Raw genomic sequence first — 24,032 nt, 5'->3', positions numbered from 1 at the left:
CTTAAAAGGATTGTAGTCCATATTTTCATGGATTCATGTTGAAAATCTAAGCGATAAATAATAAGACGTTCGAAAAGTTAAGTTTTCTTGTTTAATTTATGTACTGAAACATTATTAACCCTTTGCGGACGAAGCCGCTCGACGGGTGAGCGTCGCTATGGACGACAGGTATTGGAGCGCGCAGTGAAGAAAATGTTCACGTCGCACGTTTGCGTTATAAAAACTGAAGCTTTATTCAAATAACTTTTTCATAAAATCCAGTAAAATCATAAACAAACAAATTTAGTCGTCTTTATATATGAGACGTTTTATATTCGTGCTTTGTGTGATATTGTTTGAAACAATCACCTATCTGCAAGACCGGTTTAGCCGAACAAGTAGCACAATAGTACCTCGACTCTCTTCTTCCGTGTTTTATTTTTCGATTAGAGCATACGAGGCAATTTTTACTTCTTCCTGTCTCATTTCGCATAATAATATGTAAAAGGCCGTTGAGCCTTTCTGCTGTTCCAGAAGTCGAAGGAGCCTTGGGATTAGCATCTCGAAAATCTCCAATCAATTGATCTACCAAGTGACGTACAAATTGTAAATGAGATAACTTTTTTATATTGTATTTCTTGTGATGTTCTTGATATAATAGATAGGAATTCATCACTGAAACTTCCAATCCCCAAAAAAATAATTTTCGCCATCATTTTTGAGACTTTCTCATGAAACAGTACGTGCCTGTGTACTGATCTGCTTTATCTACCCTACCCATATATTTATTATAATTTATAATCACGTCTGGCTCCATAATACGAGTTCTTCCTTCTTTGCGTGACCTTTTAGTAACGGTTTTCGAAGATGAGGTAACACAGGTGCTGAGCACGGTCACAATACGCTTGTCTCTCCAAGCCAATAAATAGTAAATCTTTCCATCTGTAGGCAACGACTTCATTTTTTGCAATCTTTCGATTTTTTATTTCACGTGGAATAAATTTCCTATTTGTCTGAATAGTTCTAGTTAGATTACATTTCATTTTCAGTAGTGCATCTGCCAAAGGAATGCTTATGAAGTATCGGTCATTGAAGATATGGTATCCTACACTGCCAGGATTGAATTGCAATAAATTGTGATATAGTTGTAAGACTGTTCTTGTGCTTATTGGCAGATCTGATCTAAGTAATTTCTCCGTAGTAAAACTGCTATACTATGGTAAAATAGTTTGTATATAACCAATATTGGTGTCTGCAAGAACATAAATATGGATACCCAACTTGGTTGGTTTTTGTGGGTTGTACGTAATAAAACTTATTCGTCTTTGAATTTGACGATTGATTCATCCACAGATAACTCCGCCCCGGGTACAAAATTTTCATGACATTTACTATCAATGTAATCGAACAAATTGCTCATTTTTTGCGTCCTTGTTGCCATGTTTCGCATACCTTCAATATTTTCATTTGTGTGAAGCATCCAAAATACTTGTAAGAATCGGTCTCTCCTGAATATTTCGGCAAAGTATGGGATCCTACATTTCTTTTCTGTGGTCCAATAATCTTTCAGGCTTGGAAGTGACATTGTCCCCATAAGCAATATTACGCCGAGAAATGCTCGCATTTCTTTTGGTGTGACATTCTTTTCTAGATGTTTTCCTCGTATCATATGATTTGCATACCGATTAGTCTCCTCAACTATTTTCTTGATCAACTCATCGGTAAAGAACGAGTTGAAGAAATCTAATGGTTCTGTATAAGTTGAATTTAGTTATGAACCAGAGGTTCGTGATCCAGAATTAAATTGTATTTTTTGTGGAATGATATCATGATTTGTGACATTTGTCCATTCGTTATCACTACTGCTATCAATTTCTTGAATATTCATTTCTTCATTACTGCTACTATCACTGCCCACATTGAAACACCTCCATGCATTCCTTGTTGCAAGGATTTCACTTTCACTGGATGAAACAATGTCGTCATCTTCTGTGTTGTCAGATTCAAACTGGAACTCATCAGTACTGTCACTATTGAACGTATCGTCTCTGAATCTTTTAGCCATCGTGTGTAGGATGTTATAAGATATAAAATATGTGAAAAACTTTGCTGGTTTCTCTGGTAGTGACACTGAAAGACTGACTCGACAAACTGAAATTCGTTCTGAACCTACCATGGTCTCGCATCATAAGTTTACACTATACGGAAGATAAGACTTCATCACTACAAAGCTTATTTGCTGATACTCGTCCGCAGAGGGATACCCATGCGTATCTTATCATTTAGAACGACAAACGTACGCCAGTCGTAGCGCAAGAATTGGGTGGCTATATGCCGACACGCGTCCGCAATGGTAAAAAGACTTGGGCGGCTATTTGCCAACACTCGTCCGCAAAGGGTTAAATACATTGATTCACAGTACATTCACAGATAGTGAAGCATAGAAACATTTACATCCTTTAAGAATATTTCATTTATACAAAAGTTTAGTCTTAATATCTTAATAACAAATTTGTATGAAAGTTATTTTTATTTCTAAATAAGTTTATAAAAAAATTTTCATTACCTAAGTCAATCCATTCAAAAAACACTGTGCTCATAAATGTTGGTGATACAACATTAATGTTTATTAAATAAACAGCATATCCATTACATCATCATCAGACTCTTCTTCATCAGTAGATGGCACATCTGGCATAATTTGTGATATATTATTTCGTCGTTTATATTCTGCAAAACTTTCTCTCTCTGTGATAAAATTTGTATTATTTTTCCTATTCAAAGGTGCATAATGTATAACTTGTAATACTCTTTAATGATTACCTATTTTTGCAGCATCTTCAATCCAACAAGGTTTATATAAATGATCTGTATCTGATACAATTAAAGGTTTCTTTTCGGTTTCAATATGTAGCCTTAGCCATTCTGTCCCTATCAAAGAAGAGTACAAACTGTATAAGTATAAAGTGCAAAATAATTAAGTACAAAATGATTGTGAGCTAATTACATTTATGAGCTTTTGTTAGTGTAATCTTGATCTCTCTTCCTATGTTTTCATGCATAGTTTTTTCTGCTACCACTGTCCCAAACAGGTACAAAATAACATAATAATCTTTTCCATTTATGGTACAGCTAAAAATAGGGTATTTCATTATATTCTATAAAAATAATTAATATAAAATTTACGTGTGAATACCTAAATAGTAAATGATCACATTCAACATGTAGGTAATAGTTATCAACATCTTGTAGTAAGATACGTATGATAACCGTAACATCCGTTTGAAACCACAATATCTTCGGACTATATAATCTGCTAATAAGTTTCGGGACACTCATCATTTAATTAAAATTACCAATACATAAAGTATATTTTTTGCATTAAAAGCATCACAATAATGTATAAACTTAACCTTTAAATTCACTTATTAAATGGCAGAAGAAAATTTTGAAATATACATTATAAAACTTTGATTATGAAATGATTTTTAAAACTATTACAATACTTAAAAATATATGATATAAAAGTATCGAATTCTAAAGCAACACTTCACAGTAATCAACATTCACACAATTGTATATATTTAGTACGCATGCGTATGTCTAAGCAAATTGCTTTTGATTGGTAGAATTTTGAATCCACTGGTTTCATACTTTGAATTTGTTAACCTTTTTAATTACACAAGTATATACAACTCCAATTCTTATTATGTATGTAGACATGATTTGCAGTGAAATATTTTTTATAATACATATGCATATGTTAACTTTCCAATGTTTCCGATTTTTTTCTTCTTTCATCGAATAACTCATAGAAAGGGTCGAAAATGTTAACTCAAAGAAATGGCAACGCTGGCTGTATATGGTGTATCACGGTCACCCAATTTGAGAACACGAATATGAAAATTTCTGATAGCAATTTCACTTCTCATATATTTCTATGTTTAAAGACCAATGAAGATTCATTCTAAAAGCGTTAGTTGATAAGCCGGGCGTGATCACTGTGAAACGTCAAGCACGTAGTCAAAATGTCACGAAACGATGGCAAGAAGGACTCGTCAGCATCAGCATTTCGAAAAATCGATGTAGATCAATACAGTGATAATAATTTTAAAGAAGAAGATGCGGATGGAGGATTAGGAGGACCGACTGGTCCAGACGAGACGGAAGTTTTGACACTTCTTAGCCAATATCCTTTTAATGTTTTTTGTATTGACACATATAACTATCTTCTAAACAATTTTGTTACAATTCGTTATAGTTTCCTTAATGTTTATTCAAGGGTAAGAATGCCGAAGCTTTGATCTTAGTATTAAAATCTGCTCCACTTGAATGTAAAAATCAACAAGTAAAGGTAACCTCACTGTCACACATTTTCATTGCATTTTTACTTAATAAATAAAACTTATATTTCACTAGCCGATAGTATTTTATATTTTACTCTAATTTACATTGTTGTTTGATATTTAAATGACTGTAAAATTTCACTTTATGCGATCTGTTTTATGCCTATATTTTTATTTTGAACGGAGATATTATTGTTTGAGTATAATTAATACATTGTATTAAAGATTCTTAAAAATTACAGGACAATGCAAGGAATTTAACTTTGAAGGTTCTTTTAAGTATAAAATCTAATCAAATGGAAGACTGTCTAGCACGATTAGATAGTGACCTATTGGATGTTTTAATGAAATACATATATCGGGGATTTGAAATTCCTACAGAAGGTAGCAGTAGTCATTTGTTAATCTGGCATGAAAAAGTATACAATATTAGTGGCGTTGGCAGTATTGTACGAGCATTTTCAGATAGCAAGCGTGCTTGAAGATTTGTACATTTTCCAGTAATGTTCATTACGATAATTACCACTAACCCTTACTGTTACTCATTGTCATTGTTAATACAATGAGGATGTAGATAGCCAAGCCATTCAATTTTCCAAGTGGGAAATATACAACACATTTGTGTACATTTGTTATCAATAAAGTAATTTTTATTTCTTATACATTTGGGGAAGTGTCTTTCTAATTCCAAATCTGTTCTGTTTTTTTCAAAATCAATTTCCTTTCTCCTCAGTCATATTTAAACATATATATTAATTTTACATGAAATAACAACATACTACATTGAGACAACATTTATATCTTCTATTAGAATCGTTTTCGTGTGTTCATAATTTCATTTGTCGATAATGATATTATAACAATTTAATACATATAAGATAATGATATACATTTTATATTAAATGGTATTTAAATTCTATTATCAAATATATAACAAAATCGATAAAATTATAATAATACATACTTCATAATAGTTACAAGTAACTTTGTTATTATAAATTCATTACTCACACTTATCTTTTACTGTGAGCATTATCATATTTGTCTGATGTATTAAGTACAAAGCACTCACGAATACTGCATTAGCTCTGTAAAAATTACAAATTTGAATTAAAATATTTCAATTAAAATCAATGTGAATATGGAACTAAAGTGACAAATACTTACTGCCCTTCTTTGAAATACTCTTTTAATGTGTTACTAAATCTTTTACTATATTTAACAAATTCCCTTTTCCTCTGATCCAATGCCTGTTTTCCTGCAGAACCACGAATAAATGCATTGACCTCATTTACTGCATCTAAAAGCTTTTTTATTGCACTTGCTATTTCTCTGGAAATATTTAGAATATGTTACATTAAATGAACAACAAAAATAATTACACATAAATGAAATAGATAAATATAAATACACACTTGATTGTTTCAAGAAAAGTTTTACGATCAGTTATTTCATCAGGGATTCGACTAAGTATTCTTTTCAATGAAGTTGATTTACGATTTAGTTCTTGAAAAGCATCTTCGGATCTAGCTGATCTGTATTCTACAACTATGATTCAGAAAAAGTTACGTATATTATAATATTACTATATATTATCAAAATATTTCATTCAATCTTATTTAATATACATTGTCAATATGATATACCATCATAATCAGAAGCTGCTCCTTGCAATCTCAAAACACTTTCATTCATATCAAGATTAAGTTCAGCCCGTCGTATTATACCAAGAATGAAATCATGTGTGATTCCTGGATGAGAATTTTCAGCTTTCAATAATGCTGTGCGGAGAGTTTGAGCAGCCAGTACATTTTGTCTCTCTAGCTGCAATTGAACCAAGAAACATGTAATAATAGTTTGTAACCATTCGATGACTCAATTTTTTTCAGTTTTTAAAACTAGATTTCACGTGGTAAAAAGATCTCAGAAATTTAAAGTACCTTCATTAATATTGGTCTTAAGATTACAGGAAGAACCAGTGATGCAACTGGAGTCTCATCGCCCATTGTCATCGTTTACAACGTTTATTTGTGATAACAGTTCGAACGTAATTAATTTGCGATCAATTTGAATGTAAAACACGACTAATTCAACTCTGAAATGAAGTATGCAGACATCGGTCAAATTGTTTATATTAAAAGTTATCAATTACGATCATATTTTTGATATGACAGCTGTCACAGTCCAGTTCAGTGTCTCCTCCAAAAATGAGGTAAACAGGCTGTGCAACTTGATCTTCAAGTAAACCTTCATGTACAATTTTTCTAAATTCAATACTACCTGAATAATTTTTATCGTTTTATCCTTAATATGTATTCAAATTCTTATTAATTGCAGACATTTTTAAATAAAACCGTTTCAATTATTCTAAATATTGTTTTCATTTATTATTTGAAAATGATCGTTTCAGTTATTTCTAAGTAATGTAACCTTATTAGCGAATAAACGTCTTCCTTATTAGATTTAAGAAATCCAGATTGCGATCAATGAAATACCGCCTTGACCTAACGCGGCTTGAACAAATGGTACGAAAGTGCATCAAAACAAGGGATAACCTCTCGAGTTAGCAGCCGGATATAAATACGTAATACAGTCGTGTATTTAATGCAATCAAATTATATAAATTGTGTAATATTTATTTACATTAATAATGACGTTAGAACGGAAAGACTTGGAAGGGAACTTATATGTTTTCGTAAGTACATTTGTTTCAGTTAACCTCAAAATACTTTGTATTGAGTTTACTTTCAATATTTATTTGAACAGAATGAAGAAGATTTGCCATATGAAGAGGAAATCTTAAGAAATCCTTATTCCGTAAAACACTGGCAGCGTTATATAGATCATTTAAAAACTACAAAAAGTAGTAATTTAAATATTGTATATGAAAGAGCATTAAAAGAACTACCTGGAAGGTATGATTTGTATTTTTATTAAGAGTTCTTTTTATTAAATAATAACTATGTAATGACAGCTAGGTAATAATAGAATATTTTCATCAGTTACAAATTATGGTATAATTATCTGCGTCAACGTGTAAGTCAGTTGAAAGGACGATGTATAACAGATGCTCTTTATGAAGATGTAAATAATGCATTTGAGCGTGCATTGGTTTTCATGCACAAAATGCCTCGAATTTGGATGGACTATTGTACATTAATGACAGATCAATGCTATATTACTCGTACTCGACAAGTGTTTGATAGAGCACTTAGAGCTCTTCCAATTACGCAACATCATCGTGTATGGCCCTTGTATATTGAATTTTTGAAAAAACACAATGTATATGAAACTGCAGTACGAGTTTTTAGAAGATACTTGAAGGTATATATACATTGAACAAATTACATTTATTACTTTGCACACAGATAATACATACTCTTTGATTAGTTGGCCCCAGAAGATACAGAAGAATATATAGAATATCTAATATCTATTGGAAGACTTGATGAAGCAGCTGTAAAACTTGCACAAATTGTTAATCAAGATGATTTTGTTTCAAAGCATGGAAAATCTAATCATCAATTATGGAATGAATTGTGTGACTTAATATCAAAGAATCCATCTAAAATAAAGTCTCTTAATGTAGATGCTATCATCAGAGGTGGTCTAAGGCGATATACTGATCAGTTAGGGCCCCTTTGGAACTCTTTAGCTGATTATTATGTTCGCAGTGGTTTATTTGAAAGGGTACAAAATTATTTTTTATTACACTAAAATTTAAATAATTTTATTCCTGTGCAAAATAATTTCATATTTTTATTTTAATAGGCAAGAGATATTTATGAGGAAGCGATACAGACAGTAACTACTGTTAGAGATTTTACACAAGTTTTTGATGCTTATGCACAATTTGAAGAACTTAGTCTTAGTAAACGCATGGAAGAAGTTGCAAAAAATCCTACTGCAGATGGTATAAAAATAGTTATATAAGTTAATATTCTCTAAGGTTTACATTTTATCACTTACTAATCTTGTATTTACAGATGATATAGATTTGGAATTAAGATTAGCTCGATTTGAACATTTAATGGAAAGACGATTATTGTTACTTAATTCTGTGCTACTTAGACAAAATCCTCATAATGTACAAGAATGGCATAAGAGAGTTATGCTTTATGAAGGTCAACCACACGAGGTACGTATTGATTTAGACAAAAATTGTTTGAAAAACGAAAGCAATGTGTTATAATACAAAAAAATATTTACCCTTTTAGATTATTAATACATACACAGAAGCTGTACAAACTGTACAACCACAATTAGCAGTAGGAAAGTTACATACATTATGGGTTGCATTTGGTAAATTTTATGAAGAGAATGCACAAATAGCTGATGCTAGGGTTGTTTTTGAAAAGGCAACTCATGTTCCTTATACTAAAGTTGACGATCTCGCTTCTGTGTGGTGTGAATGGGCGGAAATGGAAATTAGACATGGGTATAGTAGTATGCTTTACAATTTTTAAGAATTATATGAAATATAATGAATGCATAATACAGTTTTAATTATACAGCAATTACAAGGAGGCGCTAAAACTCATGCACCGAGCTACTGCCATGCCATTCCGCAAAGTGGCCTACCATGATGAAACAGAAACTGTACAAATGAGATTGTACAAGTCTTTGAAAGTTTGGTCTATGTACGCCGATTTGGAAGAAAGTTTTGGAACATTTAAGGTACTCTTATGTACGAAAATATAATGTTTTTTTGTTTACAATTTTTTTCACAATTTGTAACTTTTATATTTTTTAATCCAGACATGCAAAGCTGTGTATGACAAAATCATAGATTTAAAAATTGCCACACCACAAATTATCATTAATTACGGACTCTTTCTAGAGGAAAATAAGTATTTTGAAGAAGCCTTTAGGGTAAGTAAAATATTTCTCTCTATTTTTATTGAAATTTCAATGGCAAGCTCAAATGGCTGCAATGTTTAAATGTTTTTAATAGGCTTATGAAAAAGGAATTGCACTTTTCAAATGGCCCAATGTTTATGATATATGGAATACTTATCTTACAAAATTCTTAAAACGTTACGGTGGCACTAAATTAGAAAGAACACGAGATTTGTTTGAACAGTGCCTCGAACACTGTCCACCAAAATATGCCAAAGGTATTGCCCTTTAATATTTTATTTAGTCAACAACTTTTAATCACGTAACGATTTCTAATTATATTCTGTTGCAGCTTTGTATTTATTGTATGCAAAATTAGAAGAAGAACATGGTTTAGCCAGACATGCAATGTCAGTGTATGAACGGGCAACAAGTGCAGTACTTCCTGAAGAAAGGTTTGAGGTAATATATTCAATGATATCATTGATAAATATGTTTTGATAATGTTGTGAAAATATAAGAATTAGCAAACTATTTATATCGTTACAGATGTTCAATATATACATAAAGAAAGCAGCGGACATTTATGGTGTACCAAAGACACGGCAAATATATGAAAAAGCTATTGAAGTTCTTAACGAAGAAAATACAAGAGAAATGTGTCTACGGTTTGCAGAAATGGAAACAAAGTTAGGAGAAGTTGACAGAGCTAGAGCAATATATGCACATTGCAGTCAGATATGTGATCCAAGAGTATGAAATACTATTCTATAGTACAATTTATATTAATGTTGAAACAATGAAGTTATCCTATATGCATGTCTTATTTAGGTAACGTCAAATTTCTGGCAAATATGGAAAGAGTTCGAAGTGAGACACGGCAATGAAGATACAATGCGTGAAATGCTTCGAATTAAACGCAGCGTTCAAGCTATGTATAATACTCAAGTGAATATGATGTCTGCACAAATGTTGAATAATGCATCAAATCCACCCGTTGATGTACCAGTGGACGCTATGCGACTTTTGGATATTAAAACACCAAGCACAGGTAATTTACAAAAGTTTTTATGAGAAAGCATTTACAACTTGTAGAACGTTTTTATCTTTTCTAATACAATTCCTTCAATGTAATAGACAATACTGCTGCCTACAAGGATAGTATTAAATTCGTTCGTGGTGTAACGGAGAAAGATGGCAAAGCAGAAGCTCAAGTGAATAATCCGGACGAAATAGATATTGATATAGACGATGATGCCAATGATAACGAGGCAGATATAGAGGAAGGTAATGTAGAGTCTACAATAACACACTTAGACTTTTATTAGTGTTGATCACATGAAATGCATTTATAAATCTTTCTGGACAAGTTTTTCATAGCAACGTACACATTTTATACTTTGTCTTTTAATTAAATATTTTTTACTTTCAGATATTCCTATCGAGAAACAAATGATACCGTCACAAGTGTTCGGTAGTTTAAAAACAGTTGAAGGTGAAGGAGAAGAAGATTAAACCATTCAATAAATTACATTGCTTGGAAATTATGTAAATAAATGATTTTATAATGAAATTTAGCGAGTTTTCAATTATATATACTATAGTTACGTAAAGCTAATATGTTATAAATCCTCGTCATAAAGTTCATAAATCCTCGTTTTAAAAATAATTAATTTTACATATAACGCCGATTTTAAAAGGAAATAAATCAACATTTTAAATATTTATCACAAGATATTTATAAAATTGTCTTAAATTAATGAACTGCATATACCTTCAATGTTAAAATAATCTTCAGCAAATACTGTTCTCGTCGTACAACTAAAGTTAATACAACACTAACGTAATTAGTATTGTTTTTTTATTGCAGAATATTAAATAACATATCTTGGTGGATTTATAAAATAAAGATCATTGTAAACCTCAGACTCGTCCATGTCTGGATGACTCTGTAAAGACGTCTGCTCCTTCCGAATACCACCGAATACTATTAATTCACCTCTTCCTGCAACCAATGAATAAAGTATCCTCTCGTCGGGACCTGATTGATTATTGTGCTTTAAAGGAATCCATGAAGCAGTGCACTCATCACACAGAACATTCGTAATGTCCAATACAAAAATGGATAATGTGTTTCCAGTTCGTTTTGTAGCTTTTAATTGCGTTATTCGATTTCTAATTCTTTCTTCCATTCTCCTGATTGATTCTAATTGACGTTGTCGATTGCTGTTCGAACCATTACGTACTGGTTCATCGCGGAAAGCAGCCATGCTTAAAACATTATCGTTACATAATGGTAAACTCTTTGTGAAGTTAGGGGGATGAGATGAGGAGTGCGCATTCTGCACAGAGGCTCTTGAAAAAGATCCGTGTCGACCGTTAACATTCACATCTCTGTCAATACGTGAATCATTTTCTTGTCTGAAAAATTATATTCGTGAATTTATCTATAATTAGAAGTCATATATTGTTATTTTCATTTCGTCAAACCTTTCATGGGAATTGTCGGAATCGCATGTCCGTGGTGGTGCTGTTCTTTGACTAGTGACTTTCTTTAGTGATATATTCATATCATTTGATTTTTTCTGGCATTTATTTATACTTAAAACAATAACATAATTTCCCACCTATAGTATCAGAACATTATTTTTTATGTTAAATTATTTTATTTTGCTTTATAATAAGTTATTGTTTACTGTATTTCGTATCATTACCTTACAAGCTTGATGGCACCAAATCCTTGTTGGGGCCCATTCTGTATTGTGCATATTCACTTTTTTCCATGTCCAAGTTGTGCCTTCCATTTTTAACAACCAGACATCATTCATAGCAACATTAGGTCCAGTGCAGCCTCCTAATTTTGTAATCATTAGTCAAAGCAAATAATACATTAGTTCATAATAAAAGCTTATTTTATGTAAGGAATACCTAGTACAAGAAGGTGGTAATCTCCTAGTTCAATCTGAGACTGTCCATAACGTGGATGTGGCTTTAAATTTGATGTAGTTTGTTTGTGCCAACTATAAGAATCCAAGTTCAAACACCATACGTCATTGGATCTGCCTCAAAATAACATAATGTCCTTGTTATTAAATGAAATTGGAGTGTCAAGACATGAATGGTTTAAAATATATTACCTATATCCATTACATATACCACCAAACACAACCATATTATTTTTATGAATCGATGCTGAATGTGCTGATGTAGGTGGAGGTGACTCTAGTGTATTTATAACAATCCATTTATTTGATTCTATAGAATATACATGTAATTCATTGAATAGTTTCCATTGCTGCAAATATACAAAATGTAATTAAAGGAATGTGTCAATAATTATTTGCATATTAAATAATTAACTAGCTGAGTAAAGATGTATATACCTGGTGTAAAGGATAAGGGGAAGGATAAGACCATCCACCAAATAATATAAAACTTTTTTTATAATATAACATAGTAGCACAAGATTTAGGAGATGGATAGCTTCCCATGGTAATTAATCTAACCCATGTTCTTGTGTCCAGATCTAATCTCCATAAGTCATTAAATGTTGTACATGTAGCAGTACAGCCTCCAAAAACATACATAGAATTATCATACATGCAAGCTGAATGGGAGTGTCTCTTTCCTATGGTAGGCATCCAATCTATAGAACATGGCCAAGCACTCCAAAGCAATGATCCATAAGCCACAGATTTTTGAAAATGTGCTTTGTTGTGCTGTATTACATCTGTAACAAAAATGAACATTTTTACCATGATTATCCTAGCTGCAAATATACATTAAAAATTGAATATAAAAATCTGATGTACTTTTAGTTGCATGAAACCATCTTTTGGACACAAGTTTACATTCTTGAAGATCTTTGTAAGGTGGAATTAAGCTTAAAATGTACTCTAACAAAACATCTGGTAAATCGTCGATCCTGCACTCCATTTCACACGAAATATCTGTATTAAAAGCACTCTGAATACTATTATTAAGTAGCTACGCTGCTTTCGAGATTCGAATTATTCGAAGAATAGTGAAACTATAATTGTAGGCAGTTAAGAATCATGTTTCGTTATCACTTTCTAGAGATGCTGACAAATTAAGGAATCCCTGAGGTCTGAACGAAACAAATTTAAACGTCTCTCGCTACATTGTAAACATTTCTATTCATTTTCGACAATTATTATTCTACGAAATATAGGCCATATAAAAAATTATTATGACTCTAGTAAACAATGATAACCTAGTGTCAGACAACTATGCCACAGAGTACATCTTTTGTGCTGCAATGGTACTACTACAAGAACCCTCTGTGGGACAACGAACAACATAGTTTTGTCTTAAAATGTTGACTGCCATGAACTTCGCCGCGCCAAATGTAAATTGCACAATCATGTAACTGAATGAAAGAATAAAAAGATGATAAAAAGATGTAGATGATATATACTTATTAATTACTATCTTCGCCTGTATAGTACAGTAAATGTTTATACTTACTGATGCATAAGGAACATAATAATAAAATATTTAATTTAAAAAAAAGTATATTAAAGAGAATCAAATGCGCGATACCAATCAAATGAATTTGTCACGATTTTGGGCAACTTCAGATGTATTTGTGTGAAGCTGCTCTGTGGACCGCACTCTCTCTCTCTCTCTCTCTCTTTCTCTCTCTCTGTGATAAATAACAGAATTGAATTTATTAAAAACTTATATTTATTGTACAATGGTACAACAGTATTTTCTCTAATCAGTTTCGGAAATCGTGAAGTATTTTTACAAAGACGTCAGTTTAAAGAATTGACTCAGTTAATTGTAGATCTTGTATTGTAAACAATAATGTTGACAAAAATGTTGTTTTCACTGTTTGTATTGTTGCTTATTTGTAAAGAAGGAATAGTTGTTGAAATTGATCCGTCTAAAACAATCATCTGGGGTCCTGGATTAAAACCAGATAAAATAACAATGCGAGCACGATATATTTTCTTTCAACTGGTTGACTCAAACGGAAAAAAGTATGTTTTTTATTTAGAAAAATAATTTATCAATTGATTGGAATAATAATATTTTATTTCTTGTATTTATTATATACATGCATTCTTCTGATGATTTAAATATTTTTAAGTTTAACAGAATCACAGGGAAAAGACATAGTTTCTGCCCACATACAAGGCCAAACATTATCTGGACATACATGTCATATAGGAACACAAATTTTAGATTGCAAGGATGGAAGTTTCATTGTGAGATATAGATTAGATCATACTTGTTTCAATTTAAAATTAAAATTTAAAGTGAAACATGTCCTTATTCTATCGATGGAATTCAAAGGTATTGTTTAGTTTGATGATTAATCTATAGTAGTATAAATTTATATCACTGTTAAATATTTTACATTATAAAAAGATTTCTAATATAAATGCTTAGGACCTGTCTATGAAGAAGAATGTTATTGCCCACATCCTTCTATTAACAAATGGATAAAAAATATGGAGTGTTCCACGAATTATACGCAAATGTCTAACGATCTATTACCTTTTACTAATGTAGATTTTAATAAAATACGCCAAAACATTATAAAAGAATATGATCAACCAGGAAGTGTCAGTCTTTGTCATTATGTAGTTAAAACCAATAAAGTGAGTACTAATGTTCCTATATTTTAATTTGTTTGAAACTGTGTTTGAATTAAAATAGGTGTAACAAGATTTTTAGACACTGTTATGGCAAACACGTGGGCTTTAAAATATTCATGGATTCAATTTTATTATCTCTTACTCGAAAAGTTATCTTGCCAGATATAGAACTTTTTGTGAATTTGGGGGATTGGCCACTTGTGCCCCAAAATGGTAAGAACTACCCAATTTTTTCTTGGTGTGGTTCCATAGATACGAAGGATATTGTTATGCCTACTTATGATATTACTGAATCATCTCTAGAAGCAATGGGAAGGTATGAATTTTACCAAATTTTATATCACTAATTTAACAAATATACAGTATATTGTTCATAAAACAGGGTAATGTTAGATGTACTATCTGTACAAGGTAACATAGACACACCATGGAAGAAAAAGAAAGAGAAACTATTTTGGCGTGGCCGTGATTCTCGTCAAGAACGACTAGATCTAATTGATATTTCAAGAAAACATCCTGATTTGTTTAATGCTTCAATTACTAATTTCTTTTTCTTTAAAGATCAGATAGACAAGTATGGCCCTGGACAGAAGCATATATCATTATTTAATTTTTTTGAGGTAAAAAATACAGATATATAATGATATCATAGATCTATAATGAACGATAAAAATAATATTGTTAATATTTATGCAGTATAAATACCAGCTAAATATTGACGGTAGTGTTGCTGCATACAGATTTCCGTATTTGCTTGCCGGAGATTCCTTGGTACTTAAACAGAAATCAAAATACTATGAATTCTTTTATAATGATCTTATACCTGGTAACCACTATGTGCCTGTAGAAAGTGACTTATCAAATCTCGTTAAAAAAATTACGTGGGCTAAGGAGCATGATAAAGATGCGCTAGAAATAGCTAAAACTGCTAGACAATTTGCAAGAGACAATTTGCTACCTCGTGATGTATTATGTTACCACGTAGTATTATTTAATGTAAGAAATTCACGTATAATTAGACAGATTTAACTTCATTTATTCTTTTTAAATATGTCATAGAATAACACGATTTTTACATTTTAGGAATGGAATAAACGCTTAAAGAGCGAAGTTAAGATACTGAATAATATGGAAGAAGTGCTGCAACCTAAACACTCCTGTAAATGTTACGATGGAAAAATGAAAGAGGAACTCTAGTTACATGTTTTTTTTTAACATCTTGGTAAAGGATTTCTTTTTTGTAGCTTTTGTATAAAAAATATTATATATCAATTTAAATTTTGCATTTTTCTTTTTATTACGAATTATTGCTTGTTATAAAATAAAGATTTAAGGAAGTACTAAAAGTATATCTGAGTTAATACAAAATATAGCGTATCAAATTCAATTTCAATTCGAATAATTTAAAAACAGATCAACAAGATATTTTTGAAAAAGACCATACATGTTAAAATTTCTACCTCGAAAGTAGCTTTCCGGAAGTGGCCAAAATATAACTTGAATATGAATTCATAAAATTGTACACTTAAATACTTGAAATATAACAGAATTTTTGAAGGTGGAGATAAGAATCAAATTGTAAATTCATGAATTTTTTTTAATGACAATCAAGAAAATATAAAATTGAATAAGTAAATATAAAATTAATTCTAAGGCAAATGTGTATACTGAAAGCTGTAAATAGATAGTACATGATGTACCATATTAGGTACGATTTATCTCGGTGTGATATAGATATGTGAATCCTGTAGTATGTACACCGATATTCAAGCAGTCAACGCACATTTGAAGTGCTATACAATCTAGTGTCTCTATTAAAATTAAATAATAACGATTTACAGTTTCCTTAACTTACGAAGTAAAACTAAGAGTCTGATATTATAATTAAGAGGCTTCACAATATCATTTTCAACGGCAAAAGTTGTTCTAAGACGTTGCTATATACGAGAAAAGGTATTCTTTAAAGCTTTTCAAACGCATAAATATACACGTGTAGGGCTTACAATTGCTACAAATAATTAATTTGTATCGAAGCATTTTTGGTTTTTAGTTCTAGTATATTATTTAAAAAACAGAATTAGCTCTCAGAAATTGTTTTTTATGATTTTCGTTAATACGAAGATATTTTAGCAGCACCTTTCCTTATACATATATCATCTTGTATTATTTGCCCCGTTACGTAACATTAGACGATATGATAGTAAGAATTAAATTAAAACTTTATATACCATTTGTTCCAAATTTGCAATTGAACAATTTATATTAGTGTAAATGCTATACGAATTTACATTAATATACTTTATTGTGGAGGTGGTTGGTAACCGTAACCACCGTACTGATTTGGTGGAGGAGGTCCCTGTGGTCCAGGTGGTGGAGGCATATGACCACCAGGAGGTCGTGGTGGATACTGAGGATATCCTTGTCCTGCTGGTGGAGGTGGGTAACTTTGAGGAGGATACTGTGGGTGTCCATAATGTTGACCACCTTGTGGTGGATGAGGAGTGTATACCTGAAAATTATTTATAGTTTATCAATTCATAAAATGCTTGAAATGAGAAAAAAAGGGTAATATACCTGTGGTTGTCCACCCGGGGTTGGTGGTACATATGTTTGTGTAGTAGCTGGTCCATAACCAGGTTGTGGTTGTGGGCCTGGTGGTGGGGCAGGACCTTGTGGAGGTCCCGAAGGTGGTTGAAATCCGCTTGGGGCAGGATTCTGAGACTGCTGCTGTTGTGATTGTGGTGGCGTTTGTGACTGTTGTTGAGACTGTTGTGGCTGGTGGGGTGATTGATGTGCAGGAGGCTGATGAGACGATTGATGAGAAGGTTGATGCGGTGGTTGATGAGGAGCATGAGGTGGCTGATGAGGAGATTGATGTGGTGGTTGATGCGGTGGGTGCGACGCCGGGTGAGGTGTTTGATGAACAGGATATCCGGATGGAGCAGGAACTGTGGGAGCGTAGCTGCCGCCTTGAGAAGTAGGCGGAGGCCCACTGCTTGGTGGATAAGTTTGGGTCGAGGCAGAAGGTGTACTTGTCGGTTGACTACTTTGGGCATAAGTGTTAACTCCACTCGCAGAGGCAGTGCTAAATGGTGGAGATGTAGAAGCTGGTCCATACTGTGTTGAACCCGGGCCAGGACTTGGTTGATTACCATAATTGGGTTGAGGGCCAGTACTTTGTTGAGATCCAGGTTGTGGAGGTTGAGCTGCACTAGATGTAGGAGGAGCTGGATAGTTTTGTGGTGGAACATTATTTGCGTATGCTTGAGGTGAAGGAGGAGGGTAACTACCAGGTTGACCTCCTCCATATGCATTTTGAGGTGGTGGCTGAGATGGGGGTTGTTGGTAATTGGGTTGTGGGCTAGGACTACCATATTGTCCTGATTGTTGCTGTTGACCACTTGATGGGAAGTTTTGTTGAGAAGGATTAGTAGGCGGATAGCCTTGTTGATTTGGAGGTGGTGGGCCATATCCTGTGGGTGGTTGAGTACTTCCTGGTGGTGGATATCCGCCTGGTTGAGGACCATAACTATTTACTGTACTTGGAGGACCATAATTTGGCTGTGTTGATGCACTATATCCCTGTTGCTGAGAAGCGTTTGGTGGTCCATATTGATTTGGTTGTCCTGGAGTATATGCTGATCCTTGGGGACCTTGATAATTAGAACCAGGATTTTGATTACCATATTGAGTTGGATAACCTTGTTGGGAAGGCTGTTGAGGGTAACCTTGAGGCCCTCTATACTGTTGCGGTCCAGGTGCAGTAGGTGGTCCTGTACAATGGAACACATTAAAGAACAAACTGTAACTGTTTTTATACTTAATGATTTTCAATTTGTAGACATAATTTAGATACAACATACTAATTATAGCAGGTCCTTGTCCAGGCATGACAGGGCCACGATATCCACCTTGTGACATTGGTTGTCCTTGATTAAAACTCGACATTGGTAGTGTAGGTTGACTATTTGGAGGCATATCTCCTACAGGTCCACCTGAACCTGCAGGAGGATTTGGAAGGCCTTGAGGATTCATCATAGTATGTTGAGGACCATTAGGTATTCCTTGTGGAGGCTTACATGTAAAAGAAAAATTATTAGTACTATACTTGCAAATACCATTAAATTATACAAATAAAACTTCTTACAGGTAATAATGCTTGTATATTTTGATTGGCATCAGCAATTGATGCCAAGTATACCAAATTACGATGCAACATCTGTTGATACCTAAATAAAAAGCATACAATAAATATAATTATAATAATAAATTTGTTAGGTATTTAAAAATATCTTATACTCACTGTATACATTCTTGCGACTTTCCTTTATTTTGATATTCCTGAATTGTTTGTATTAACTGACTATTCTCGTCAAGCATCTACAAATAATCATTAATAATAATACTTATCCCACATTTGTCTGCCTGTTCATTTTCACAAATTACATCTTTAACTAACAAATTTCTAGCATTAGAAAAATATATTCTTTTTATAGATAATTTTATACAATAATAATAAATATTAGGGCAAATATTACCTTCTGTATTTGGGCAGGATTCGGTGGCGGCCTACCGCGTTGAGCAAAGGTCACAGACATGTTTTATGATATTTTATAAATCGCTCGATATTCGTGATACGTAATTTATTTTACTACGATCTGTTTCAGCTAAATCAGTATATTATTGGTGACATCCTGTGAATCGTTAAACACATTTGGAACTTCAAAATTTCGTTACGGTATCGGTTAGCCACATTATTACACCACAGCTTCAACATCCAGAAAAAAAGCACAACACAATACAAGTTCTTCAAAATCGTAAAAAATGATGGCTTGCTTAATCTCAGCACATAATTCCTTCTCCGACAGGAATTTCTAAATATAGCAAATCACGATCAAGCGATTCCTTTACAAAATTTCTGGTTTTGCAAACAGGAGATGGTTACTGTTCATTTCTAAAATAGAAAGCTTGGGAAAAGAGCGTGCCATGTGAGAAACGCGCGAACTATTATGGTAAAATATAGCAGACGGTAAAAACTCGAAATCCATTATTTACTAGGTCATCTAGTGAAGATCAAAGTTCATAAAATAGTATAAATAAAGCATCGTGTGTAAGTTTCCTTGAAAAATTTATGATAATTTTTTTATGTATGTAATGTTAATTTTGCTTGTAAAAATGCTAGAATTAATTGTCACGTAAGTGTACTTGTGTCAGCATTAATAAATCTGCTTTTTATCGAATTATAGTGACTTTACTTTTCTGTTACTGTTGATGATATAGTAACTTTTACAAATAAATACTTTCATTATGCGTACATTGTACTTACATACTTCTGTTTTAATTATTTTATTTTATTCTCAACCAAACATTTTAGAATACGTAATATATATACAAGTGTAAGACGCCACAATGAGAATACTATAGTGTATTCGCCATAATGAAGCGCAATGTGGCGTAATGTTATTATACGTGATTATATGTATGACATACATACATATGTACATGCATAGGGATATATATGAGTTTAAAAATTTCAAAGATTTCCTAATGCCAAGCTTTTTTTACGGTTAAAGGTGTTTTACATTGAATTGAATGTTTGTACTGATAGAAAAATCTTCAAAACAGAAGGAGAGACAGATTACACGTTTCATACATATGTACATATGTCAAGGCATTTGTGCATACATTTTTGTAATTTGAAACAGAGTTGCATTTAAAATTCAAATATTTATTAAAACCGTTACAATAAGTAGTTATTAACGCAGGATATTAATTTAATAAACGATACGGCACCACTAAGAGAGAAATTCTACTGTACTTTCTAAAACTTGTTTATTTTGAAACATTCATCGCAGTGCCGAAAACTTTCTGCTACCTTATCATACAAAACATAACCTTAAAGCAAACATAACCAATCAAACATCATCTGTCGCTAGAGAAATCACCTAATTATTCTCCGTCAAGAAATAATTTTATAGGATATCAAAAATGATATCGGCAAAGGTAACGTGTAGAAGTAAGAGAAAATATTGTTCGCATATGTTGTTATACCGAACATTCAGATGTTGATCTGAATTTTCAGATTGAATTTGCGGTGAACATGACTTGTCAAAAATGCGTCGAAGCGGTAGAAAAAAGTTTAGCCGATGTAAAAGGAATTGAAAATATCGATATATCGTTGGAAAAAGGGAATGTTATTGTTCAGACAAATTTACCGTATTCGATAATACAAGAAAAAATTGAACAGTCTGGAAGAAAAGCTATTTTGAAGGGATATGGAAGTAAGAAAACATAAAATAATTGCTTTTGTCTAAGATACTGCCAGAATCAATTATAATAATAATCCTTCAATATCATATGTGATTCTTGAAATTATAGATTCTCTTAGTGCAGTGGCAATGTTAGGAGGAAATTCAGGGTATAGCGTGAGTAACAAGATAATGGGAGTCATAAGATTTGCACAGATTCCTGACGGTTGTATTATAGATGGGACAGTTGATGGCTTAAAGCCAGGAGAGCACGGTATACATATACATGAATGTGGTGATATTTCAAATGGCTGTGACAGGTAGGTAAATGTTAGTACCACATCTGCTTTCATAATTTTTACTTCTTAAATCTTATGTGTTATGTTTATAGTATTGGAGAACATTTTAATCCAAATAATACAGTACATGGGGGACCTGAAGATGATGTTCATAAACGGGTAATATTGTAGATTATGTCGACAGTAGATCTATGGTCAAATCAATTGACCATTAAAGAAGGTTCATCTATTATAAAATTCTAATTAATTATAGCATATAGGAGATCTTGGTAATATAACAGCAAATGAGGTTGGTAGAGCCACATTTAGGAAATTAGACACACTAATCAAAATACCTGATATTATTGGAAGATCCCTAGTTATAACAGAAAATCCAGATGATCTAGGAAAGGGAAGTGTCCCAGATTCTAAAATAAATGGAAACAGTGGAAATAGGTAGATCTTGCATTATTTTTATGGTATTAATATAATAGTCATTATAAAGCTTCCAATATTAAAGATTTATTTAATATTTTTGTAGATTGGCTTGTGGTGTTATTGCTCGTTCATCTGGCTTGTTTCAAAATGCGAAAAAGATCTGTGCTTGTGATGGACTTACACTGTGGGATGAAAGAGATAAAGCACGCTTAGAAAAACAGGAATCTAGTAATAATATTGGAGCAAGTAATGCTTGTACAGTATCTTAATGTATTAATATCGGATAGGGAAAAGACAGAAATAGTGGTCCATATAAATTCATGTAGTATTTTCATTGCATGTGTTCTACAAATGCAAATTAGTAATGTTAAAAAGTAGTAACACTACTTACTTATAAACTGCACTTTACATATAATGTATTATACAAAAAATTAGAAAAATAATGACTTTTTAATAGAAAATTTTATATTTTTATTTTTCAGCGAAGTTATAAATAATATCAAGAAGCTGCAATGAGTTTCGAAACATGAAACGTGTGAAACATTCCCTTTAAATGTTATGTACATAGTGCAAACACAAGTACATTACATTGTATATAATGTACAGATCTTTAAATAATTACAAAAATAAATGCTACGTTTTTACCATGTATTTTTATATCATGCATAAATGAAAATCGATTAATTTAACAATCTAGCATCACATTTATATAATTAAAAGCGTTTATTAAAAACAGAAATAATTTCAGGATTGTTTTTAAATATTATTTATTCCTTACGATATCTATTGGTTCAGAGTATAAATATTTATGTAAAGTATTGCAAAATGACAGATGCATTAAAATTGCATTTTAGTATACTGATCGGGATCATTTACCATTTTCCATGCAGTCCTTTCAACTATATACAATGTGTGACTTTAACTATAAATAAATAATAATATATTACTAATAATTTTGATCACCAGTACAAAGAATGCGTTGAACTATTTCAATGTGCAATAGTGCTTATTAATGTTTATAACATACTTTTTTCCTTTTTCCAAATAGCAAAAGTGGAACTTGATGACATGTGGTTGAATTAACACATGAGATTGCGTTAATATGATCTTTACTAACTTTACTGTTGGTATCTAATTTTTCCTGCTGGGAAGTCACATTCTTCTGTTGTAATGTTGTACATGTTATATCTCTTTTATCTTCATTATCCATATTCTGTAACGCATACCCTTTTTCGATTAAGAATTTGTGAAGATCCACTGTTAAATTTTCTTCAGTAACATTATCGGTAGATAACTTTTCACCAGACATATTTAGTTCTCGAATACCATGACGTGACTTAAATTTTTCTAACCAACCACTGCTTGCTTTAAAATTTGGATTGCCTTTTAATTTCTCATTAAACTCCAATGCCTTCTCGCATAGAATAGGCCCAGATATAGGTACTCCTTTATCTCTATTTTCTAGAAACCATTGAAACACAGCATCATCTACATTTTTATACTTTGGCACCATCATACTTTTTCTGTTGACAGCAATGTCCAAGGTATCTGCTTGCATCAAATAATTTTCAATGGCATCTTTCTGATTTTTAATACCGGTAATAGTAGCTTTCCCGATACCATATATTTTCGCTAATTTCGCTGCACTTTCACCACTCTCCAACTTTCGAATAATTTCGTGTTTTGTTATTATACTTAACACTACACGCTTCCGTTTTGACGCCATTAGTATGGGAACAGGTTAAATAGGGAAAAGTTCTGTAATTAATTGTTTAAAGTACTTTAAAATGTAAAACCTCCATGTTATTATAAAAATTATTCTGTTTTTGTCTCTTACTCTTCATTCTTTTCTTCAGCTTATTTAATTCTTACAGACGATAATCGATTAATTAATCATATCGTATCTTAATCATACGTTTTTTTCTGAATTATTCCATTTTTGCATTAAATCTAATATTTGTGAATATATAAATCTGTTCGTTAAAGATTCTATAAGGACTTGCCATTTACACTTGCCCGTCTAAAGCGTAGATAATGAAATAGCAAAGCATTCGGATAATGGAAGCTTCGATAATGTTTGTTGTAGAACATTCTCATAATTACTCAATTTATTAATAATTTAATACATAGAATAACGATTATTAAATTATTATATCAAATCTACGAATTTCATATATACATACACATCGTGTTCATACCTATGTACAATTTAAAATTTTTATTTGTTTGAAAATTTTTATAGAATATGTAGTAGTCACTCATGATGTTGAGTAGTCA

At 32.0% G+C, this 24,032-nt stretch overlaps 9 protein-coding genes across 11 annotated transcripts; 4 read left to right on the top strand and 5 right to left on the bottom strand.

Annotated features, from left to right (window-relative positions):
- Positions 1-72: 72 nt before the first annotated feature.
- On the bottom strand, positions 73-3,533 carry LOC117218748 (putative ATP-dependent RNA helicase TDRD12). The gene is made up of 5 exons (XM_033467355.2): positions 3,176-3,533; positions 2,987-3,111; positions 2,803-2,910; positions 2,546-2,727; positions 73-2,436 (listed from the first exon to the last, which is right to left on the bottom strand). The coding sequence occupies exons 1-4, from the start codon at positions 3,319-3,321 to the stop codon at positions 2,609-2,611; spliced, it is 498 nt and encodes a 165-aa protein (XP_033323246.2). The 5' UTR covers positions 3,322-3,533; the 3' UTR covers positions 73-2,436; positions 2,546-2,608.
- A 306-nt stretch (positions 3,534-3,839) lies between these two features.
- Positions 3,840-4,987, top strand: Arpc5 (Actin-related protein 2/3 complex, subunit 5). The gene is made up of 3 exons (XM_033467356.2): positions 3,840-4,168; positions 4,261-4,333; positions 4,568-4,987. The coding sequence occupies exons 1-3, from the start codon at positions 4,008-4,010 to the stop codon at positions 4,805-4,807; spliced, it is 474 nt and encodes a 157-aa protein (XP_033323247.1). The 5' UTR covers positions 3,840-4,007; the 3' UTR covers positions 4,808-4,987.
- Ccm3 (programmed cell death protein 10 Ccm3) lies at positions 4,954-6,528 on the bottom strand. Its single transcript, XM_033467354.2, has 5 exons — positions 6,266-6,528; positions 5,972-6,149; positions 5,741-5,873; positions 5,493-5,657; positions 4,954-5,413 (listed from the first exon to the last, which is right to left on the bottom strand). Exons 1-5 carry the CDS (start codon positions 6,335-6,337, stop codon positions 5,329-5,331), a joined length of 633 nt encoding a protein of 210 aa, XP_033323245.1. The 5' UTR covers positions 6,338-6,528; the 3' UTR covers positions 4,954-5,328.
- A 146-nt stretch (positions 6,529-6,674) lies between these two features.
- On the top strand, positions 6,675-10,737 carry fand (Pre-mRNA-splicing factor SYF1 fand). The gene is made up of 15 exons (XM_076527173.1): positions 6,675-7,020; positions 7,092-7,240; positions 7,328-7,649; positions 7,716-8,015; positions 8,097-8,238; positions 8,312-8,463; positions 8,543-8,763; positions 8,840-9,002; positions 9,084-9,197; positions 9,280-9,442; positions 9,517-9,626; positions 9,714-9,917; positions 9,996-10,215; positions 10,302-10,451; positions 10,597-10,737. Exons 1-15 carry the CDS (start codon positions 6,976-6,978, stop codon positions 10,677-10,679), a joined length of 2,538 nt encoding a protein of 845 aa, XP_076383288.1. The 5' UTR covers positions 6,675-6,975; the 3' UTR covers positions 10,680-10,737.
- Positions 10,470-13,482, bottom strand: Fbxo42 (F-box protein 42). The gene is made up of 7 exons (XM_033484039.2): positions 12,977-13,482; positions 12,548-12,894; positions 12,302-12,459; positions 12,093-12,223; positions 11,879-12,018; positions 11,655-11,791; positions 10,470-11,585 (listed from the first exon to the last, which is right to left on the bottom strand). Exons 1-7 carry the CDS (start codon positions 13,098-13,100, stop codon positions 11,039-11,041), a joined length of 1,584 nt encoding a protein of 527 aa, XP_033339930.2. The 5' UTR covers positions 13,101-13,482; the 3' UTR covers positions 10,470-11,038.
- A 293-nt stretch (positions 13,483-13,775) lies between these two features.
- Positions 13,776-16,140, top strand: LOC117223143 (protein O-glucosyltransferase 2). The gene is made up of 7 exons (XM_033475285.2): positions 13,776-14,170; positions 14,281-14,486; positions 14,583-14,794; positions 14,863-15,107; positions 15,174-15,411; positions 15,488-15,787; positions 15,875-16,140. The coding sequence occupies exons 1-7, from the start codon at positions 13,995-13,997 to the stop codon at positions 15,986-15,988; spliced, it is 1,491 nt and encodes a 496-aa protein (XP_033331176.2). The 5' UTR covers positions 13,776-13,994; the 3' UTR covers positions 15,989-16,140.
- Positions 16,141-16,367: 227 nt separating this feature from the next.
- On the bottom strand, positions 16,368-19,777 carry LOC117223142 (uncharacterized). Its single transcript, XM_033475284.2, has 6 exons — positions 19,330-19,777; positions 19,095-19,171; positions 18,939-19,020; positions 18,655-18,865; positions 17,366-18,564; positions 16,368-17,300 (listed from the first exon to the last, which is right to left on the bottom strand). The coding sequence occupies exons 1-6, from the start codon at positions 19,387-19,389 to the stop codon at positions 17,091-17,093; spliced, it is 1,839 nt and encodes a 612-aa protein (XP_033331175.1). The 5' UTR covers positions 19,390-19,777; the 3' UTR covers positions 16,368-17,090.
- A 567-nt stretch (positions 19,778-20,344) lies between these two features.
- On the top strand, positions 20,345-22,406 carry Ccs (copper chaperone for superoxide dismutase). Of its 3 annotated transcripts, none has more exons than XM_033475288.2 (7): positions 20,345-20,794; positions 20,874-21,072; positions 21,170-21,359; positions 21,431-21,497; positions 21,592-21,773; positions 21,859-22,010; positions 22,238-22,406. In XM_033475288.2, exons 1-7 carry the CDS (start codon positions 20,780-20,782, stop codon positions 22,246-22,248), a joined length of 816 nt encoding a protein of 271 aa, XP_033331179.1. In that variant the 5' UTR covers positions 20,345-20,779; the 3' UTR covers positions 22,249-22,406. The 3 variants fall into 3 exon arrangements, with proteins under 3 accessions (XP_033331179.1, XP_033331178.1, XP_033331180.1); XM_033475289.2 differs by having other exon boundaries at positions 20,346-20,794; positions 21,859-22,001; XM_033475287.2 differs by lacking the exon at positions 22,238-22,406 and having other exon boundaries at positions 21,859-22,216.
- LOC117223145 (jerky protein homolog-like) lies at positions 21,771-23,797 on the bottom strand. Its single transcript, XM_033475291.2, has 4 exons — positions 23,593-23,797; positions 22,783-23,513; positions 22,632-22,677; positions 21,771-21,937 (listed from the first exon to the last, which is right to left on the bottom strand). The coding sequence occupies exons 2-3, from the start codon at positions 23,479-23,481 to the stop codon at positions 22,651-22,653; spliced, it is 726 nt and encodes a 241-aa protein (XP_033331182.1). The 5' UTR covers positions 23,482-23,513; positions 23,593-23,797; the 3' UTR covers positions 21,771-21,937; positions 22,632-22,650.
- Between the last annotated feature and the right edge of the window lie 235 nt (positions 23,798-24,032).

Source organism: Megalopta genalis, chromosome 1, assembly GCF_051020955.1.
Source record: "Megalopta genalis isolate 19385.01 chromosome 1, iyMegGena1_principal, whole genome shotgun sequence".
Classification (NCBI taxonomy): Eukaryota; Metazoa; Arthropoda; class Insecta; order Hymenoptera; family Halictidae; genus Megalopta; species Megalopta genalis.
This window is presented reverse-complemented; position numbering and strand designations above follow the sequence as displayed.

Excerpts from the sequence above, each read along its gene's own strand:
- LOC117218748 (XM_033467355.2), bottom strand. The coding sequence starts at position 3,321 with ATGATGAGTGTCCCGAAACTTATTAGCAGATTATATAGTCCGAAGATA. Across the intron at positions 3,112-3,175 it reads TGTGATCATTTACTATTTAG|CTGTACCATAAATGGAAAAG; the intron begins GTATTCACACGT and ends CCCTATTTTTAG. Across the intron at positions 2,728-2,802 it reads TGAAGATGCTGCAAAAATAG|AGAGAGAAAGTTTTGCAGAA; the intron begins GTAATCATTAAA and ends ATTTTATCACAG.
- Arpc5 (XM_033467356.2), top strand. The coding sequence starts at position 4,008 with ATGTCACGAAACGATGGCAAGAAGGACTCGTCAGCATCAGCATTTCGA. Across the intron at positions 4,169-4,260 it reads GTTTTGACACTTCTTAGCCA|GGGTAAGAATGCCGAAGCTT; the intron begins ATATCCTTTTAA and ends ATGTTTATTCAA. Across the intron at positions 4,334-4,567 it reads GTAAAAATCAACAAGTAAAG|GACAATGCAAGGAATTTAAC; the intron begins GTAACCTCACTG and ends TAAAAATTACAG.
- Ccm3 (XM_033467354.2), bottom strand. The coding sequence starts at position 6,337 with ATGACAATGGGCGATGAGACTCCAGTTGCATCACTGGTTCTTCCTGTA. Across the intron at positions 5,874-5,971 it reads AGCAGCTTCTGATTATGATG|TTGTAGAATACAGATCAGCT; the intron begins GTATATCATATT and ends TCTGAATCATAG. Across the intron at positions 5,658-5,740 it reads ACTTTTCTTGAAACAATCAA|AGAAATAGCAAGTGCAATAA; the intron begins GTGTGTATTTAT and ends AAATATTTCCAG.
- fand (XM_076527173.1), top strand. The coding sequence starts at position 6,976 with ATGACGTTAGAACGGAAAGACTTGGAAGGGAACTTATATGTTTTC. Across the intron at positions 9,003-9,083 it reads AAAGTTTTGGAACATTTAAG|ACATGCAAAGCTGTGTATGA; the intron begins GTACTCTTATGT and ends TTTTTAATCCAG. Across the intron at positions 9,198-9,279 it reads ATTTTGAAGAAGCCTTTAGG|GCTTATGAAAAAGGAATTGC; the intron begins GTAAGTAAAATA and ends TGTTTTTAATAG.
- Fbxo42 (XM_033484039.2), bottom strand. The coding sequence starts at position 13,100 with ATGGAGTGCAGGATCGACGATTTACCAGATGTTTTGTTAGAGTACATT. Across the intron at positions 12,895-12,976 it reads ATGGTTTCATGCAACTAAAA|ATGTAATACAGCACAACAAA; the intron begins GTACATCAGATT and ends TTTTTGTTACAG. Across the intron at positions 11,586-11,654 it reads TCCGACAATTCCCATGAAAG|ACAAGAAAATGATTCACGTA; the intron begins GTTTGACGAAAT and ends ATAATTTTTCAG.
- LOC117223143 (XM_033475285.2), top strand. The coding sequence starts at position 13,995 with ATGTTGACAAAAATGTTGTTTTCACTGTTTGTATTGTTGCTTATTTGT. Across the intron at positions 14,487-14,582 it reads TCTATCGATGGAATTCAAAG|GACCTGTCTATGAAGAAGAA; the intron begins GTATTGTTTAGT and ends ATAAATGCTTAG. Across the intron at positions 15,788-15,874 it reads ACCACGTAGTATTATTTAAT|GAATGGAATAAACGCTTAAA; the intron begins GTAAGAAATTCA and ends TTTACATTTTAG.
- LOC117223142 (XM_033475284.2), bottom strand. The coding sequence starts at position 19,389 with ATGTCTGTGACCTTTGCTCAACGCGGTAGGCCGCCACCGAATCCTGCC. Across the intron at positions 19,172-19,329 it reads ATCCTGCCCAAATACAGAAG|ATGCTTGACGAGAATAGTCA; the intron begins GTAATATTTGCC and ends GATTATTTGTAG. Across the intron at positions 19,021-19,094 it reads AAGTCGCAAGAATGTATACA|GTATCAACAGATGTTGCATC; the intron begins GTGAGTATAAGA and ends CTTTTTATTTAG.
- Ccs (XM_033475287.2), top strand. Across the intron at positions 21,498-21,591 it reads AAGATGATGTTCATAAACGG|CATATAGGAGATCTTGGTAA; the intron begins GTAATATTGTAG and ends AATTAATTATAG. Across the intron at positions 21,774-21,858 it reads AATGGAAACAGTGGAAATAG|ATTGGCTTGTGGTGTTATTG; the intron begins GTAGATCTTGCA and ends ATATTTTTGTAG.
- LOC117223145 (XM_033475291.2), bottom strand. The coding sequence starts at position 23,481 with ATGGCGTCAAAACGGAAGCGTGTAGTGTTAAGTATAATAACAAAACAC. Across the intron at positions 22,678-22,782 it reads TATTTGGAAAAAGGAAAAAA|TTAAAGTCACACATTGTATA; the intron begins GTATGTTATAAA and ends ATTTATTTATAG.